The 18,358-nt window shown below is 38.4% G+C and overlaps 1 protein-coding gene across 1 annotated transcript in view; it reads right to left on the bottom strand.

The window, feature by feature from the left end:
• LOC126251599 (ATP-dependent RNA helicase DHX8) overlaps positions 1-18,358 on the bottom strand; it is a 136,951-nt gene that overhangs the window by 13,394 nt on the left and 105,199 nt on the right. The window contains exons 14-15 of the mRNA XM_049952132.1: positions 13,110-13,291; positions 4,157-4,297 (exon numbers count right to left, since the gene is read on the bottom strand). Coding sequence (XP_049808089.1) covers positions 4,157-4,297; positions 13,110-13,291 — 323 coding nt within the window. The remainder of the gene's footprint in view (positions 1-4,156; positions 4,298-13,109; positions 13,292-18,358) is intronic.

The raw sequence follows: 18,358 nt of genomic DNA, 5'->3' as shown, positions 1-18,358 counted from the left end.
TACCTGGTGTTTATTGTTTGATCCTGTATTGCAATCATGAATCCTTCTGTCTCACTGTATATATTGCCTTTTCTTAGCCATGTGTTGGATGCGTCTTGATCGATGTGTGGCTGTGTTAGACGATACGGGTGCTTGCCATGAAGTGTTTTCTTTTTCCAATTTACTTTCTTCGTATCTGTTGATGTTATGTGGTCTAAAGGGTTGTAGAGGTGGTTATGAAATTGTAGTGGTGTAGCCGATGTATTTATATGAGTGATTGCTTTGTGTATTTTGCTAGTTTCTGCTCGTTCTATAAAGAATTTTCTTAAATTGTCTACCTGTCCATAATGTAGGTTTTTTATATCGATAAATCCCCTTCCTCCTTCCTTTCTACTTAATGTGAATCTTTCTGTTGCTGAATGTATGTGATGTATTCTATATTTATGGCATTGTGATCGTGTAAGTGTATTGAGTGCTTCTAGGTCTGTGTTACTCCATTTCACTACTCCAAATGAGTAGGTCAATATTGGTATGGCATAAGTATTTATAGCTTTGGTCTTGTTTCTTGCTGTCAATTCTGTTTTCAGTATTTTTGTTAGTCTTTGTCTATATTTTTCTTTTAGTTCTTCTTTAATATTTGTATTATCTATTCCTATTTTTTGTCTGTATCCTAGATATTTATAGGCATCCGTTTTTTCCATCGCTTCTATGCAGTCGCTGTGGTTATCCAATATGTAATCTTCTTGTTTAGTGTGTTTTCCCTTGACTATGCTATTTTTCTTACATTTGTCTGTTCCAAAAGCCATACTTATATCATTGCTGAATACTTCTGTTATCTTTAGTAATTGGTTGAGTTGTTGATTTGTTGCTGCCAGTAGTTTTAGATCATCCATGTATAGCAAATGTGTGATTTTGTGTGGGTATGTTCCAGTAATATTGTATCCATAATTTGTATTATTTAGCATGTTGGATAGTGGGTTCAGAGCAAGGCAGAACCAGAAAGGACTTAATGAGTCTCCTTGGTATATTCCACGCTTAATCTGTATTGGCTGTGATGTGATATTATTTGAATTTGTTTGGATATTAAGTGTGGTTTTCCAATTTTTCATTACTATGTTTAGGAACTGTATCAATTTAGGATCTACTTTGTATATTTCCAATATTTGTAGTAACCATGAGTGGGGTACACTATCAAAAGCTTTTTGATAATCAATGTATGCGTAGTGTAGCGACCTTTGTTTAGTTTTAGCTTGATATGTCACCTCTGCATCTATTATCAGTTGCTCTTTACATCCTTGTGCTCCTTTGCAACAGCCTTTTTGTTCTTCATTTATAATTTTGTTCTGTGTGTTATTATTATTATTATTATTATTATTATTATTATTATCATTGCCCCCCCTCACCCCCATGCACACACTACCTTTTACCTAGCATTCACCTCTTAACAATGTGGAGATTCGCCAGAAATAAAATGTGATTCGGATTCCACATTACACTATAGGTCCTCTTTCCCTGGCTGGATAACTGGTTAGAGAAATGCAAGTTGCCTACATAATGTATGACTGATTACAATCATTTCAGAACAATTGCACAGCAAAAAGATGCGAATCTGTGGTATTCAATTTTTTACGGAAAAAGTAAAATGGGAACATAAATGAGGTTATCAAAGTGTTGCTGTCATCGGCGTCAATATTCTTGTTGTTGTTGTGGTCATCAGTACGACGACCAGTGTGATGCAGCTCTCCATGCCAGTCTACGCGTGCAAATATCTCTATCTCTGTGTAACTGCTGCCACCAACATTCATTTGAACCAGCTTTCTTAGTGTTGTGACATCAGCTTTAGACAGGCTGCATAACCAGCCAAAGAATGTGTAGGTCAGCCAGTGACGTAATTCTGCAGCTGCGTTCTGCAATATTGATGGTTCAACACCCTAAAATGCAACATTCTACCATCAGCAGTGGGTTAGATAGCCACATGCTGTAGCACAATGCAATGTTTCTACAGCTGGCTGTGTGACGGGAGTCTAGCTCTTGTCATAACACGACCAATCGGAGCGAGTGTAAATGATCCCATCTCGGCTGGTAGCAGCATTACTTTGGCAACATGCATTTAGCAGGTGCAGTCTCCGTGGTAGTCACTGATCAAATGTGTCACTGATCTACTTCAGCCTCAATGCGCAGTGTCATCAATCAGGTGAAACAGCTGCTGCTCTTCGAGCTGTCAGCTAGCCCTGATGTTTCCAGAATTTGAACTGGATCTGCAGACGCAAGGCTGCCTAGTATGTGCCACCGCCTGACAGTCCAGCCAGTCTCCAGAACTGACACCCCAACTTCATCTATGAGGGAACTGCCTGCCACACAATCCGCTGCTTCAGACCCACATCACTTATTACTTACAAGGTGTAACAGATTCCGGGGCCACTTCCATAAGAGTGCTTGTTAAGAAGTGTTGAATAATGAAGATTGTTTTAATGAGTAAGCATTCAAAGCTTTGTGCTTGCCACAGTACTGGGGCATCCATCTCACAGCTTCCCCCACCTGCCACTCTTGAGTCAGAAGTAGCTACCCTGCAACATTGGCATCAGACAGCTGTCACACTAAAATCTTGGTCTTCCTTCTACAATTTGTCTCCCTCACACCACTTCCCATAACCAAAATGATGAATCCTCTCTCAGTCAAGTTATGCCACAGATTTTGTTTCTCCCAAATTCAGCACTTTCTCATTAATTATTCCATTAATCCACCTTATCTTCAGCATTGTTCTCTGGTACAACATATTAAAAGCTTCTAGTCTCTCATTAAACTGTTTATCATGAATACACAGAAAGTGCAAATGATGCATCATTAAAAGTTCATACACTGTCCTCACACCATAAGCCAAAAACTGTTCTAAAGCGGACCAAAATGTATAAAAATGGCTATATCCAGGCGGAGGCCTAAATTGTTCGCAAATTGACTGCAGGCATTGGATCACAGCACAACCCAGTCTCCTGGAAAGGCTATGACAGACTTCTTTCTGTTCCCCCAATTCAAAACCACATCATTTCTAAAGACTGATGTGTCCCAAGAAACCAAGAAAACCTGACAAAAGATCTTTACAGTATCTCAATATATTTCAGAAACCACTCCAAGAATGGAAGATGTACTGTGTATGGTATGTAACACAACTACTTTAAAGGGGACAGTACCTAAATACAGCACAAAAAAAATGTATATTTCTTACAATTATGTTTTGCTTTCATATATACGGCAACTTCTCTTTTATTCGTTGTTACTCTTCGTGATGAAGATGCACTTACATAACCATCTGTATTTAATTTTTCTGCCTCTGTGATACCATGGTATTCAAACATGTATAGAATACCTACTTTTCCTGAATCTGAAACTCTTGAAATGTAGCAAGAAAATCTTGTACTTTGCTTCTAAGTTCTGTGACGTCCTTTACTTGTCAGTACATTTACCTCACAACTGAGAGCCTAAATCGCAAATCCAACCTTAAAAAAGTACAAATCTGACTTCAGCTATAAAAGGTAACATGACCTGTGTGATGGTATCATCAAGAAGTTCCTGCCAGATGCACAAGTAACATGATCCTTTTCCCCTCTTACTTATTAGGCTTAAGCTATGAACAGCATGTATTCTTTTTTCCACAGCACCAATGTGACTGTCACTTTAATCAGTATTTTCATACCTACATTCAGACAACATGTATGTTTACACAGGTCTAGTCATGGTACTGCAAGATACTCACACTTTTATGTCTAGTTTCTGCTCTTATTTCACTAGCACCATTCATCACTATAATTCAGCCCCAAAACCCTTACACATGATCCCTAATTCTCTGATACCTGATCATGACTTCATTTCACAAAACAAATGACATAGTTATCTAAAGTTAACTTATGCTATACAAGTTGCTAACCAGCAGCCAGAATATTTTCAGCCTAATTGCCCAGTCTTAGTTTGGTTCCTAATTGTCAGCTTCATCCTATTTTCTTGTATAACTAGGTGAACATCTTCTACAATCTATGTATGCCTAAGTTATGAACAATACATTTACTGAAATGTAGCTGAAAATGTTGTTACAGGTCGCACAGGCAGGGAAGATTAAACTTTCCAGGTGAATAAAACTCAGTGCATAGCAATATTACAGAATTCATTAAAAAGAAGAGCTTACCTGAGAGATTGGTGTAACAACAAGAGAATCCATACCAGTTTTTGAGTTGTACACTTTCTGCTTCACAAATCCTGGATCAACTACATAATAAATGCCATCAATTGTCAAAGATGTTTCTGCGATGTTTGTGGCTATAACAACCTACAAAAAAACCAAATGTTACTCATTACTGAAAGGCATAAATTTGAAAAATAACATTCAATATTTGTCTACCCACAGTCTGTGTAAATGAATTTAAAGGTATTATCTCTTAAAAATAGCAATTTATTCTGAAGAAGAAGTGTGCCACTGAAATCAATACAATCAAATGAACATGAAATGCATGTGGTGCAGAACAATGAATAAGATAAAAAATTATTTCAGTAAATGGTTCAAATGGCTCTGAGCACTATGGGACTTAACTGCTGTGGTCATCAGTCCCCTAGAACTTAGAACTACTTAAACCTAACTAACCTAAGGACATCACAAACATCCATGCCCGAGGCAGGATTCAAACCTGTGACCGTAGCGGTCACGCGGTTCCAGACTGTAGCGCCTAGAACCGCTCGGCCACTCCGGCCGGTATTTCAGTAAACAGAAAACATAACAAATGGCTGAAAACCCTGTAATGCATCCTTTTAAAGTAATTTAAGCAATAAACAGAATAACAAAAGTTATTAAAAGGTTAGTCATAGTGTAGCCACTTAAAATTATGGAACAGAACTGGTGGCCTGTATAACCTCCATAAGGCAATATATTTAGTATTATTGATAGACACATATAAAAGTACATGACACTATCCTAGCTTCCAGTATTTTATGTCCTTCCTTGGGGGATAGACTGTATGCCATGAATTGCTAATTCATGGCACAGTCATATTCTCATCTCAGCTTGCTTGCAGATGACACAGTTATCTATAGTGAAGTACCGTCTGAAAGAAGAAGTATAAATATTAAGTGGAGTGAAGACTGAGAATTTGCATTAAATATTCAGAGATGTAAAACTGTGTACTTCACACAACCGAAAAACATAGTATCATATGCCTAAAATACCAATGAGTAACAGTTGGAATCGGCCAACTCATACAGATATCTGGGTGCAACACTTCGTAAGGGTATTAAATGGAATAATCACACAGGCTCAGTTATGTGTAAAGCAGGTGGTAGGCTTCAGTTTCTGGGTAGAATACTGGGAAAATGCGATCAGTCTGCAAAGGAGATTGCTTACAAATCACTCGCGCAACCCATTCTGGAATATTGCTCAAGTGTGTCGGGCCCATACCAAACAGGACTAACAGGAGATACTGAACATGCACGAAGAAGGGCAGCACGAATGGTCAGTGAAATGGCAGACTCTTGCAGATAGGCGTAAGCTAACCCTAAGAAGCTACCTTACAAAGTCTCGACAACTGGCTTTAAATGATGATTCTGGGAATACACAACAACCTCCTACTTCATTTCTCACATAGGGACTGTGAGGACAAAATTAAATTAATTACAGCACATATAGACACATGTAAACAATCATTCTTTCATGCTCAATAAGTGAATGAAATTGGAAGATACCCTAATAGCTGGTAAACTAGGATGTACCCTCTGTCATCCATTTAACAGTGTTTTGTAGAATCTAGGTGTACGAAATGGAATGAGCATGTAGGAACCCTGGTAGGGAAGGCAAATGGTTGGGTTGGTTTTGGTTTATTTGGAGAATTTTGGGAAAAGTGTGGTTCATCTGTAAAGGACATTGTATACAGGACACTGGTGTGACCTATTCTTGAATATTGCTTGAGTGTTTGGTATCCGTACCACGTCGGATTAAAGGAAGACATTGAAATAGTTCAGAGGTGGGCTGCTAGATTTGTTATCAGTAGGTTCAAACAACACGTAAGTGTCACAGGGATGCTTAGGGCACTCAAATGGGAGTTCTCGCTCTATTTGAGAGTGTAGCACGAAAAGAAATGACTAGTAGTGGTACAGGGTACCCTCCACCATGCACTGTACATTGACTTGTGGAGTATTGATGTAGATGCAGAGGCAGCTGTAGATGTAGATGTTGTTAGCACTGGTGTTGCCTTGCATTGCAGCAGAGTGTGCATGCAATAACAAAACTACTACTCGCAGCCTCAATGGCGAGGCATGGAGCGATGTGCTGTGAAACGAGGGGCAGCCTGATGTGCAGGAGTGAACCAATATCAGAAGAGAATACAGGTTTACACGTGTAAGACATATGACAAGGGTTGATATGTGACTCTAATTCAGGAACGAAAGTAGTTGTATCAAATGAAAACAATAAATATTTTGTTTCTTGTTCAATGCACACAATTTTTGTGTTCATGGATCACAAATATCATGTTTTTGTCAAAAACTAATTTTTCAGGTTTAATATGAATATTTTGAATTCCAACTTCACGAATGTTTGTTGCCATCTTAATTTGTTGACTTAGTCAAAGTCTGCAGTGCTGGGAGTAGGTCAACAGAAGATCTGTTGCTGCTGTTGATACCTTTGACTTACAGTGAAAGAAGCAGGCCTACTTTATCAAACTAATGCCCAGTTACTTTTATGGCAGTCCTAGTAGTCTCATTCTAAAGTCTATATAAAAGCTTGCTGTCCAGTGTTGTAGAATGGGCTTGGCAATAAGTACAGTTTTTCTTGAAAACATGCCATCTACACCTTTGTTCTATTGCAGATCTATCAAATTAGATGAATAAAAAGCTGCACATACTGTAACACAGAAGTGTACAGCAAAGTTTGAGTCATATAGTTGGGAGTTTTAGTGCTGTTAAAGGGATGTTTAAGGTGAAACTGTGTGAAATATTTGACCTTAGATTAACATAGAAAATGACCTCAGATCAAGCTGAACTTGAAATTCTGTGTTGTGTAAATGTTAATCCAAGGTCGTATCACTGTGAAGTAGGATCAATATAATGAAAGTTGCTGCTCACCATATAATGGAGACACTGAGTCTCAGAAAAGCACAACAAAAAGACTGTCACACAATTAGATTTTGGCCAACAAGGCCTTTGTCAAAATTAGATAACACACACAAACGCACACACTCATGCAAACACAAATCACACACACATGATCACAGGCTCTGGCAGCTGGCACCACACTGTGAGCAGCAGGGCAATTTCATTATATTGTTACAATTCCAACCTCGGTTTTCCATTGTTTGAAGAAGGATCAACTCACGAGAGGACCCTCCATACTGTAAATCATGGATTTTAATGCGCTTCAAATATGTTGTAGAGGCACTTACCCTGAGTACCTGGCTATCCGGTTTTTTAGCGACGGGCCTTGGTTTTTTAGTAAATCGATTTTGAAGTTCATTGCGTGCTCTGTATACCTGTAACATTACATATATTCCAAGCAAGTCAGCATAGTGCAGCGGTAAAGGTTCACGACTACCACACTGGAGGTACCGTGTTCGAATCCTGCTCGTGTACTTTTCTTTTTTTTTCAAAATCAACCGAATTTTTCAACTTTATTTCAAAGAATATCAATGAACAGTGTAAGGTGTGTGAATTATAAATATATACTCAGTTATTCATTTTTTCAAATATTCATTCCATTTTTGGTTCGCAGTTGGAGTTCCAAATGTTCGTACAATGGTCGCTTCTTGTATTACCTGAAATGGATCTCCGCCCATTATCGTCCCCTCTCCCGTGAATACCGTTAACCGTAACAGGAACCCCAGCTCCTAGTTGCGGCCAATGAGGATGCGAGTTGCATTCCTTTACGTTCACATCTGACTACAGTGTCAGTTGCTCGCAAAGTGTCTCTAGTGCCGTGTGTTAGAAAAATTCTGTGAAATGAAAGAACCAAGTGTTTCTGCAGTAGTGCAGACAGAAGAAGATCCACAAGTAGAGGAGTTGAACGAAGAATCAAAAGGCGAAATCACAAATGTTATTAAATACGCCGAAAATCTACTCTGCGATTTGAATCTCGTAATGAATGCACCGCCTAGCGTGATCTCTGCCAATTCTGTTGCAACTGGCAATGAGATATGTATCGCAATACAGGATCTCTTGGCTGAAAGACAGATCATTATTGATGATGAATTGATAGATTTCAACAAAGAAGATTGGGAGAATATGATGCGGTAAGTTTTACTTTTTTATGAATATTTTCTGTTTTGGACGAATGAAAAAAAATAAATAAATAAATAAAACTCTTCACTTTGCAGTGTATGGGGATAGAGGAAGATGGTGATTGCGTTCCCGAAGAGTTTGCATCAGAACCAAAACATTATGTGCGTCTATCCTACAAGGAAAAAGCAGTCGCTCTTGCAGCAGCTCATCCTAAATGGAACTTGAAAAGTCTGCAATCCCATGGCCCATGGAGTTTCTTTACTGAAACATAAATCAATATGATATCAATGGAAAGAGGATGTAAAATGAGGTGGAACTCGTCTCGATAAATGGAGAACCATTCATTGTAAGACTTATGAAAGATTTGTCAAAGCGAGGCAGAATTTGGAATAGGTAAATCATATTGACATGAAATATATGTTGAGTATATTGTAAAAAGGAGAATGGCTTGTGAAAATGGCTTTTCTGAGATCAGGTGACAACAATAACTCTACAGCGGTGGGCGACGAATGCTGTTCTTCCCTTTTTATTGGAAACCTTCAATTTCATGGCTGGCAATGCTTGGGTTGAGCAATTCAAGAAAAAACATAAGATTTGGCAAAGAAAAATTACAAAGTTCATCAGCTCAAAAAAATTTGTGATTATAGACGAAGTTTTAGCAGCTGCCGAACAATTCCACATACAAACAAGAATACTTATGGAGAATTTCGACCTTGACTTCATAATCAACACTGATCAAACTGGCTGCCAGTATCAGGCAACATATAATAGATCACTTTCGGAAAAGGAATGAAAACTGTTCTCGTCCAAAAAAAATAATTTAAACACGACTACTCATTCTTATACAGCCCAGTACACCATAACAGCCTCAGGAAAAGTGATCCCATATGTTTTTTTATGTATGCAAGAGCCATCCGGAAAATTTGGTCCTAACAGTCAAAAACGAATAGATGAATTAACTGGGAAATACAGAAATGTAGTCATGTACTGCATGAAATCCGGGAAGTTCACAAAACTGGTGTACAAAGAATTTTTGCATTCGGTAATTATTCCGTACGTGGGACAGAAATTTTTTTTGTACATTATCGATTTGTGGGGAGGGCAAACCGATTCAACTTTATACGATCATCTATTCACTGATGAAAGAAAAGGGAGCACCTGCACCCTAAAAGTGGTCCCACCAAAATGCACTCATTGCCAGCCCTGCGATGTTTATTTTTAGCGACAGGTGAAAATCTTCATGAAAATTATTCAGAATGCTCCCAGCTTGACAAAAGACGATAGAGGGACCACTTCTAGGGAAGATTCAATAAAACTACATTCGCTACTCCTCCATCAATTCAGCGCACCTAATTTTGGAAGCATGATTAGGTACGCATGGTTCGCATTGAAATTAGCAGATGAAAGCGAAATCTTTTTTAATGCAAAAGAATTGTGTTTCCTAGTATTGCTCATGAAGAAACCGTGCGCCTGCAAGACGGCTGCTTTCATAAAATGCGCGTGGTGCTGCGAAAATTTGTGCTTTGGTTGTTTCTATGATAAGTATCACCCACAATATTGTTCTGACACATCAAGTAATGTGGACATGAACAATGAAAAATAAGATTTTGTAATATTGTATGACAGAATTAATAACTGAATATTTCTTTATAATTTCGCACACCTTACACTGTTTGTTGATATTCTTTGAAATAAATTTGAAAAATTCAGTCAATATATGCAATGTTACGGGTACACAGAGTACGCAATGATCTTCAAAATTGATTTTCTCAAAAGTCAAGGCCTGTCGCTTAAAACCAGATAGCCAAGTACTCAGGGAAAGTGCCTCAACAACATATTTGAAGCACATCAAAATCCACGTTTTACAGTATGGAGGATCCCCTTGTCAGACTAGCAAAAATTCATGGATCAGAGTCATGTTCAAATCTAATCATCACCTTACAATGTAGTAAAATTACAAAACAACATTTTTGTTTTGTGCAAATACAAATTGGCATAATAAAGAAGTTGTTATTAACATGTAAATATGTGATCAAGCCACTCCCACACTGTTACAAGCTCAAAATATTTTATTGAAAAAGGTTAGGTTAAGGAAATTATCAGCTATGTACTAATGAGTGTAGGAAATTGTCAGCTACCTACTAATGAAGGTTGATCTCACAGCCATTCTTGGGGATGTCTTGTAGTTTTTGTGATTACTTTAAAGACATTTCATAGACACTTAGGTGGCAAAGTAAGAAAGATAATTTAAAAATATTTGCCAAGAACATTTAAGTATGTTGATTTTTACAACAACCAATAATGACTGACCATCTCTTATAAATGTGCTCTCTTGGCTTGAGTGGCAGTAACAAACAATATAATGCATAGTAATTTTTGAACAGCTACTTAAACACACATGTTGATGAATAAAACATAAGCATAGTCTGGACTAAATAAGTCATTTGTAGCAAGGTGATATTTATCAGCAATGTTTGTATGAGTGTTTTAGTAGCTCAGATGTTGCATTCTGGTGCACAATGCAGAAGAGTTCAAGTCTGAACCCAGGTTAACACTTGGATTTTTATTTCCATTTCATATTAGTTTCTCTACTGTACTGGTCACAAATATAACAACAACAAATTATGTTTTGAAACCACATCATACTTCCTATTTTCCAAACACTGTGGTGGGCAGCATTCTGCAGGCAAGAACATTACATGATGCAAATTGTACTGGTTCCTTTTATTTACTTAACAGATATCTGAGTATTCCAAAGAGTCTAGTGAGGATGACAATGGACGAATCCATTCTTGAAGTTAAATGATAAATCATTTAAGCTGAAGTTTCAGCTGGACAAAATATTGTGCAGCAGTTAGAACTAAGGTTGAGAGAGTGTCTGCTGAAACCAATCAAAAGAAACCAGTCACTGACTAAAATGCAGATGCTACTTTCAGCATTAAGATTTTATGCTACAGGACACTTTCAGATGGTGGTTGGTGATTTATTTAAAACAAATGTTGCGACTGTTTACAGAATTGTTCACAAGGTATTGGCCTACACTGCCTCACTGAAGAAAGAATTCATCAAAATACTTACTTTAGTATCTGCCAAAGGCGTGACAACACTGCTACTCAACATGGTCGACATGGTAGTTCAGGCCAACAGTGACTCGGTAACAACTGGGAAAAAGAACCCCATGAATGGCACTAGTTCATCGTGTGCCCTGAACTATGTGAAGTGGAGCAATCATACCCACAGCGATATGCGCATAACAATAACTCGGCGTGCAGCTGGCACTGGTAGCTAATGACTGAGCACACAACAACTCTCAGCATGAGTGCTTGGCTAGGTCCGCAGTGGTCTAACTCTGCATGGGCACTGCATGCTACACTTACTGCTGCTCACAAGGAAACACTGACATCAGCGGGTCTGCCCATAAGATACGATGGGTGTTCCCTCCATAACAGGTTGCATTCTGCTGTTCTACACACGCCAGTTCATCTGCTTCCATTGCGATATCTGCTGGTGGGGATACTAAACCTACAAAAGAAAATGATGTGAGGAAAACCCAGCATAAATTTTATAAATAGCCCATTTTCCTGGTGTTTTAGGTGTTACTGTCTTTACCCATGTCCCCATAAAATCTCCTGGTGGTGATATTGTACAAATATTTAGGAATAGTCATGAGTTGTTTTCATTAAACATACAAGCACTGTCAGACGAGAAGTGTAATCAGACTTAATTCAAATGTATACAAAGCACCGCATGTAACTACACTGAAAATCTGTCTACAAAGAAATTCAATTACCAACAGAAAATGAAGCTAACAGGAGTCACAATGCAATGAGTGCACAATTTACTAACAATGTATTTACAAAAATCCAATTACTCCTTTTCCTGTTGGCCATAGTGGCTTTATTAGGTTTTGTTCCCATTCTATTGTGTCTCTATATTAGCCCAACTTGATTTCCAACAACAAATATTTTTTTTGTACTGGGAGAAGTTTGATGGTCACTGCTTTATCTGTTAACTTTCCTCCAACTTTACAACATAACACCATCGATAATAAATACTGCATATCTATGAAGTACCATATGATTAACATCTGAAGCAGAAGTGTGATACTCATGTCAATAGGGGATTTTAGCTGTGTTGCCAAGCATGTTTTATGCTAACTTAGATCAACACTGAACCTCTTTCAGTGGATCCAAGTTTAGTGTTATACAAGAGAGAGGGACTCTGAATACAGTTCAATTTTTGAACTAACGCCAAAATTTACCATCAGTCAGTGACGTTTATATTAACTGCCCTTAAAAAAAAAAGACTGTTATAAGTATAGAGTATGACTGAACTAATAGAACTCTTAGGGGAGGTGGAAAGGCCAAACATAGATATTTAAAATAAAGTATTACAAGTGGTCCAGTAATGGACTGTGGTGATGATGAAATGATAGATCCTGAGACAATAGTAGTTCTTATTCGATTCTGTTTGACTTTTTGCAAGAGTTTTCTGCATAAGTTACTGGAGCAGAGCATCTCTTACCATGTAATCTCCAACTGTAATTTCATAATTCTTAATACCTGAATAAAATACAGTATATGGCCATTCAATCTGGTACTTAAAAATAGTGTGTCATTTACTCATGAAATCATTTTTTAATCACTTTATGCCAACACATAAAGCTCTCTCTCTCTCTCTCTCTCTCTCTCTCTCTCTCTCTCTCTGTGTGTGTGTGTGTGTGTGTGTGTGTGTGTGTGTGTGTGTGTGTGTGTGTGTGTGTGTGTGTTTTTCTCCATCCCTTTATTACATTTGATGTCCAATGTAATTGAATAAATGCTCACATAAAAGTTTTATGAAGCCTTATTTACAAAAAACATATTGATTATAAGTCTTTCTTGTACCTTTCGTGATCCTGGTGGTGCTGGCTCAAAGATCCTAGTCTGCATTTCACTTGGAAGAGCAGAATACACTGGTAAAATGATAAGTTCTGGTACATCAGGCCCCAATGATTTCATTCTTTCATATAGAATCTCACAAGCTGTATCAATTTCTTCCTGACCGGTTAAAAATAGTAGTATATCACCTGCAAACATGGGAAAAGTCGTCAGTGACACTGAAAAACAATTAAGCAAGGAAACATGAAAACACATGCACTTAGTTCATGAAAATCATAGCCCTGGGACCACAACAGTAAGTAACGCAGCATTAAAATGAAATGCACCCCCCCCCCCCCAAAAAAAAAAACACACACACACACACACACACACACACACACACAAAAGAGAGACAGAGAGCTACATAGATCTACTTAGAAGAAATAATGCGCCGCAGAGACGATGAAAGAAAAGAAAGGAGAGGTGATAACGAAAGAAACTTGTACAATTTAATTGCGAGATGAGGATCACAATCTACAGGGCGCCCATAACTAAAATTCCAGAACACCGTAGAAAGAGAACCACTGCTCTGAATGAGGTCAAATTTGAACAGCATATTATTGACACAGGGGGAAAATTAATGAGGCAAGAAAAAATTAACAAAAATTTGATGAATAGATGGTGCTGTAAGCATCAGAATATGACACCCTCCCTGTTCCTCAATTTGCATCCTACATGTCCAACGTGACTGTCTCCATGAAGGATCGTGTGCTGCTGGTAAAGCTTTTTTACATGAAAAGTAACTGTGTGCCAGTAGCCCTGCAGAAGTTCAGGTACACTCGAGGGTATAAAAAAGGGCATCGGTCTGTTATCTGCTAAGAATCTGGAAAAAAGATAACAAAATTCGAAAAGACAGGTTCTTCCGAAGTGTCATGTGGCATAGGGAGGAAAGCAGATGATCCAAAGTCTGCCAAATATGTGGCCACAGCATTGCAGGAGGGGTCGAACAGTCGTGTGCAAACATGTGGTGCATGGGGAAATGCCTGAACATTGGACACACCTGTGAGCACAGAGCATAAAATCCTATGAAACATCCTGCATTGCTATCCACATAAAATCACTCATGTTCAGGGGTTGCTTCCTGTTGATCTGCAAGAAAGACAAACATCCGCTCTGGCATTTCTTGCTTGCATGGAAATGGAGAACGAATGCCCATGGAACAGTCTGTGGACATACAACACCGATTTCCATCTCCAAGGACATGTCAATACACAGAATCGAAGAATATGGGCAACAGAAAATCTGCAAGCATATCATCCGGTACCACTTTATCCTGAAAAGATGAGAGTCTTTCGCACACTACTGTCATTCCAACATTTCAACCGCATGGATGTGCGAATGTAGGATCATTTTTCTGCAATATGGGACTCCTTCAAACATTGTGCAGCCAGTTCCATCAGTCAAGATCTCCACCAGTCCTGCCTGGAGAAGGTATCCAATTTATCTGAGTAAAATGAATTGCCCAATGTTGCTAAAGTTCCTCACGAAAAATGTTATGTCATAATTCCTTAATAAACAGCATTTTACCACACATTCTTATCAAGAACTGTAAGTTGTCTGATTCAGGTGTATCATTGACTGCTATAAGAACCATCAGAAAAAGCCAGCAAGAGGAGGAGAGCATGAAAGTTAAGTGCCAAAAGTGGCATATGTAATCTGTACACATGGTGTATAAAAGTCTGTCTCAGAACTTTTAGTGTTTAGAGGTGATGAAAAGAAACATTTTTTATGTGAGAAAAACATCACAGGCACACCGTTTTCCCCACTAGCCGTCCTTTAAGAATTCTCTTAGGCCAACATTCACAGTTGGTCTAACTGCTTCATATGCAACACATTGACACTCAAATCTAATTTGCAACACAGTTAAATCTTACAACTAGGAAGGGTAAGCCAGCTGATTGGTTTTTATCTTGTACATAACATGCTCAATGGAGGAATTCATTGCATCTTTCTCTGCAAAGTACTATTATGAATGTTGGAAAATGTTCTGCTAGCAGTTAAGCAATGATTATGGTTCCAGCCTGAAAGGGAGCCACCACACTTGCCATTCATCTGAAAGAACATTTAGACAATGTTTTGCTCAATTGTTGGGTTAAGAGGGATGGGTCATTACTGTAGCCACTTCATTCTCCTGACCTCACTCCTACAGATTTATTTTTGTGGGGTCAGATGGAGTATTTGGTGCATGAGGCATTGATAGGCACTCCAGAACAGCTGGTTGCCCATTCGGTTGAAGCTGCAGCCATTATTTGTGAAGCACCTGATTGTTTTGAGCACGTTATACAATCATTAGCGAACAGACACAAGTAATGTCTTAATGAAATGGATGACATTTTCAGCAATATCTCTAAAACAATATTCATCACACAGGAGTCTGAACACTGTCTCTGGACATTACTAGCGTCAAAATCTTCATGTCACATAAAAAGATTTTTCTTTTTATCTCCTCTACACACACTATAATTTTGTATACATCCTATGTATCATTTGGCTCTCTGTATACCATATCAGAATTCCTATTTGTTGTTTAGCCAAAAATCTGATTTAATGTCACTCTCCGTGCTAGTCTATCCTATGAAAAGTCGCTTTAGTTCTTGTAACTAGTGCAACCTACAACTGTTGCAACTTACTGTATCCAAGCCTTGGTCTTCCTCTATAATATTTTCCCATGACACTTCACTCCATTAGCAAACTGAACAATCCCTTGATGCCTCAGATGTGACCTATCAACTGATCCATTCTTTCAATCAAGTTATGCCATAAATCTCTCCCCCCCCCCCCCCCCCCAATTCAATTCAATCTCCTCATTTGTTACTTGTTATGCCCTTTTAATCTACAACAAGTTTCTATAGCACCCTATTTCAAAAGATTTTATTCACTTGTTGCCTGAACTGCTTATAGTCCACTTCCATACAAGGCTACACTCCAGACAACTAAACTCTGAAAAGAAGTCTTATCATTTCTATTGATGTTAGATGTTAACAAATTCCTCTTTCTCAGAAATCTTTTTCTTGCTGTTGTCAGTCTGCATTTTATATCCTCTCTGCTTCAGCCATTATCAATTAGTTTGCTCTCTGAGTAGCAAAACTTATCTTCTACTTTTAGTGTCTTATTTCCTAATCATTTTAGGATTTTTAATTGGCAAACCTTAAACTTTTTGTTTCTTCTTCCTCAATTATAATTCTCTTTCACAAAGCTTGCTCAATGTACAGATCCAATAACATCACAGTTATGTTCAACAATAGGTTCAACACTACCTTTCTCTTTTCTCGGTCATTGCTTTCCTTTCATGTCCTTTGACCCTTACAGCTGCAGTCTGGTTTCTGTGCAAGGTATAAATTACCTTTCACTCCCTACATTTTATCCCTGCTATCTTTAAAATATCAAGGGGTGTCATTCAGTTAATACTGTCAAAAGCTTTTTACAAACCTACAAATGCTATTGATGTCATTCTTCAATCTATCTTCTAGGATAAGTCATGGTGTCAGAGTTGCCTCATGTGTTCCGAACATTTCACCATAACCCAAACTGATCTTCCCTGAGGTCAGCTTCTTTCCATTCTTCTGTAAATAATTCCTGTCATTTTGCAGCCAAGACTTAGTAAACTGGTGGTTCAATAGTATTCACGCCTGTTAGCACCTGCTGCCTTTGGAACTGGAATGATTACATTCTTTCTGAAGTCTGTGGATGTTTCGCCTCTCTCATATATCTTGCATACCAGGTGGAATAATTCTGTTATGGCTGCTTCTCTCAAGGCGAGTTACTGTAATTCACATATGTGGCAATGTGGTACTAGCAAAGCATCACACTGATAAACAGCCAATGTCAAAGTCCTTTTCAATATAGTTGAGAGCATGATGAGCCATACCAGTGTTGCAGCAAAATCCACAACTGCTTCCCTGTGGAGGAGGTCCACGGCATCAACATTATCTCCAAAGTCTTTGTCTCTGTTGCCACAGCAAAAGCATTAAAAGTCAATGTAGTCTTGTTGCCCTAGAGGTTTTTTGCAATATGCTCAACACAACTAATCTCATTGGAGAAAGGGTTGCATTTATTTGCACTGTACAGACACAGCACAGTGCCTCCCACAGCTATTCTACATAGTAGTGTGTATCATTTAACAGCAGCACACTGACTGCAAACAGACTCAGGAAGCCAGAAACAGCCATGCCAAAGTTAATGACTGACTTGCAAATTAACATTTTTGTGTTCCATTCCAAGTGGACACAAGTGCATCAGTGTTTCTAATAAACACATGTTCGTCACGTTTTCCCTAAGGTTACACGGATGTACCATAATTTTTTAAGTTAAAGAGGTCAAGAGATTTCGATCAGGTTCAGTAGTATTCACATCTATTAGCACCTACCCTCTTTGGAACTGGAATGATTACGTTTTTCTGAAGTCCGTGGATGTTTTGTCTCTCTCGTATATCTTGCATACCACTTGGAGTAATTTCTGATGGTAGTCTTGTATCAAAGACTGAACAGGTCAGTTTGGTAATGAGAGTTATACTTTTTCCAGCCCCCAAGTAATGTGTGACATGAATTTTCTGATCTTCATCCATTTCCATTACATCAATCAAAGTGATTAAAAAGCATGTTAAAGCAGGTACCCATGAAAAAACTGCCTCATTTCCAAACCTGGATACCATAAAATAGATCGTTAGATGTTGTTGTGGACAGGATATGTTAAGAACAAAGAGAGAGCAAAAAAATGTACTATTACAAGTTGGTTGTTTCAAAGGCATCTCAGCATTGGAACACCTACTGTGTTGCTAGCTGTGATGAGGTGAAGCCATATAAGCCCACTGCAATGAGATGTATGAAAGGCTTGACACACCAGCTGACATGTGAGATATCTGTTGCTGAGCAAAGGAGCGGCACAGATGAACAGCACGTGTAGAAAAATTCTGTGGCATTTGTGATGAAGAAGGTAACTGAACATTGATTAAAAGAAAGCTGCAAAGCACCAGTGGTCTCCACTGAAGTATTCCCACATTCCCCAGTACAAAAGTTGGTGCCTGTTCAAGATCCCATCATATTGATTATCAAGCCTGAAGTTCTAGAAACCACAGAGAATATTAAACTTGGGAAGGTGATTGAGCCAGATGGTCTGCCAGCAGAACTGTGGATATCAGGCACAGGGAGGCAGCTGATTGGTTAAAAGGTTTCCTCAACAAGATCAGCGAAACAAAGAAGATACCAATGGAGTGGATA

Source organism: Schistocerca nitens, chromosome 4 (genome assembly GCF_023898315.1).
Source record: "Schistocerca nitens isolate TAMUIC-IGC-003100 chromosome 4, iqSchNite1.1, whole genome shotgun sequence".
In the NCBI taxonomy this organism is placed as follows: Eukaryota; Metazoa; Arthropoda; class Insecta; order Orthoptera; family Acrididae; genus Schistocerca; species Schistocerca nitens.
This window is presented reverse-complemented; position numbering and strand designations above follow the sequence as displayed.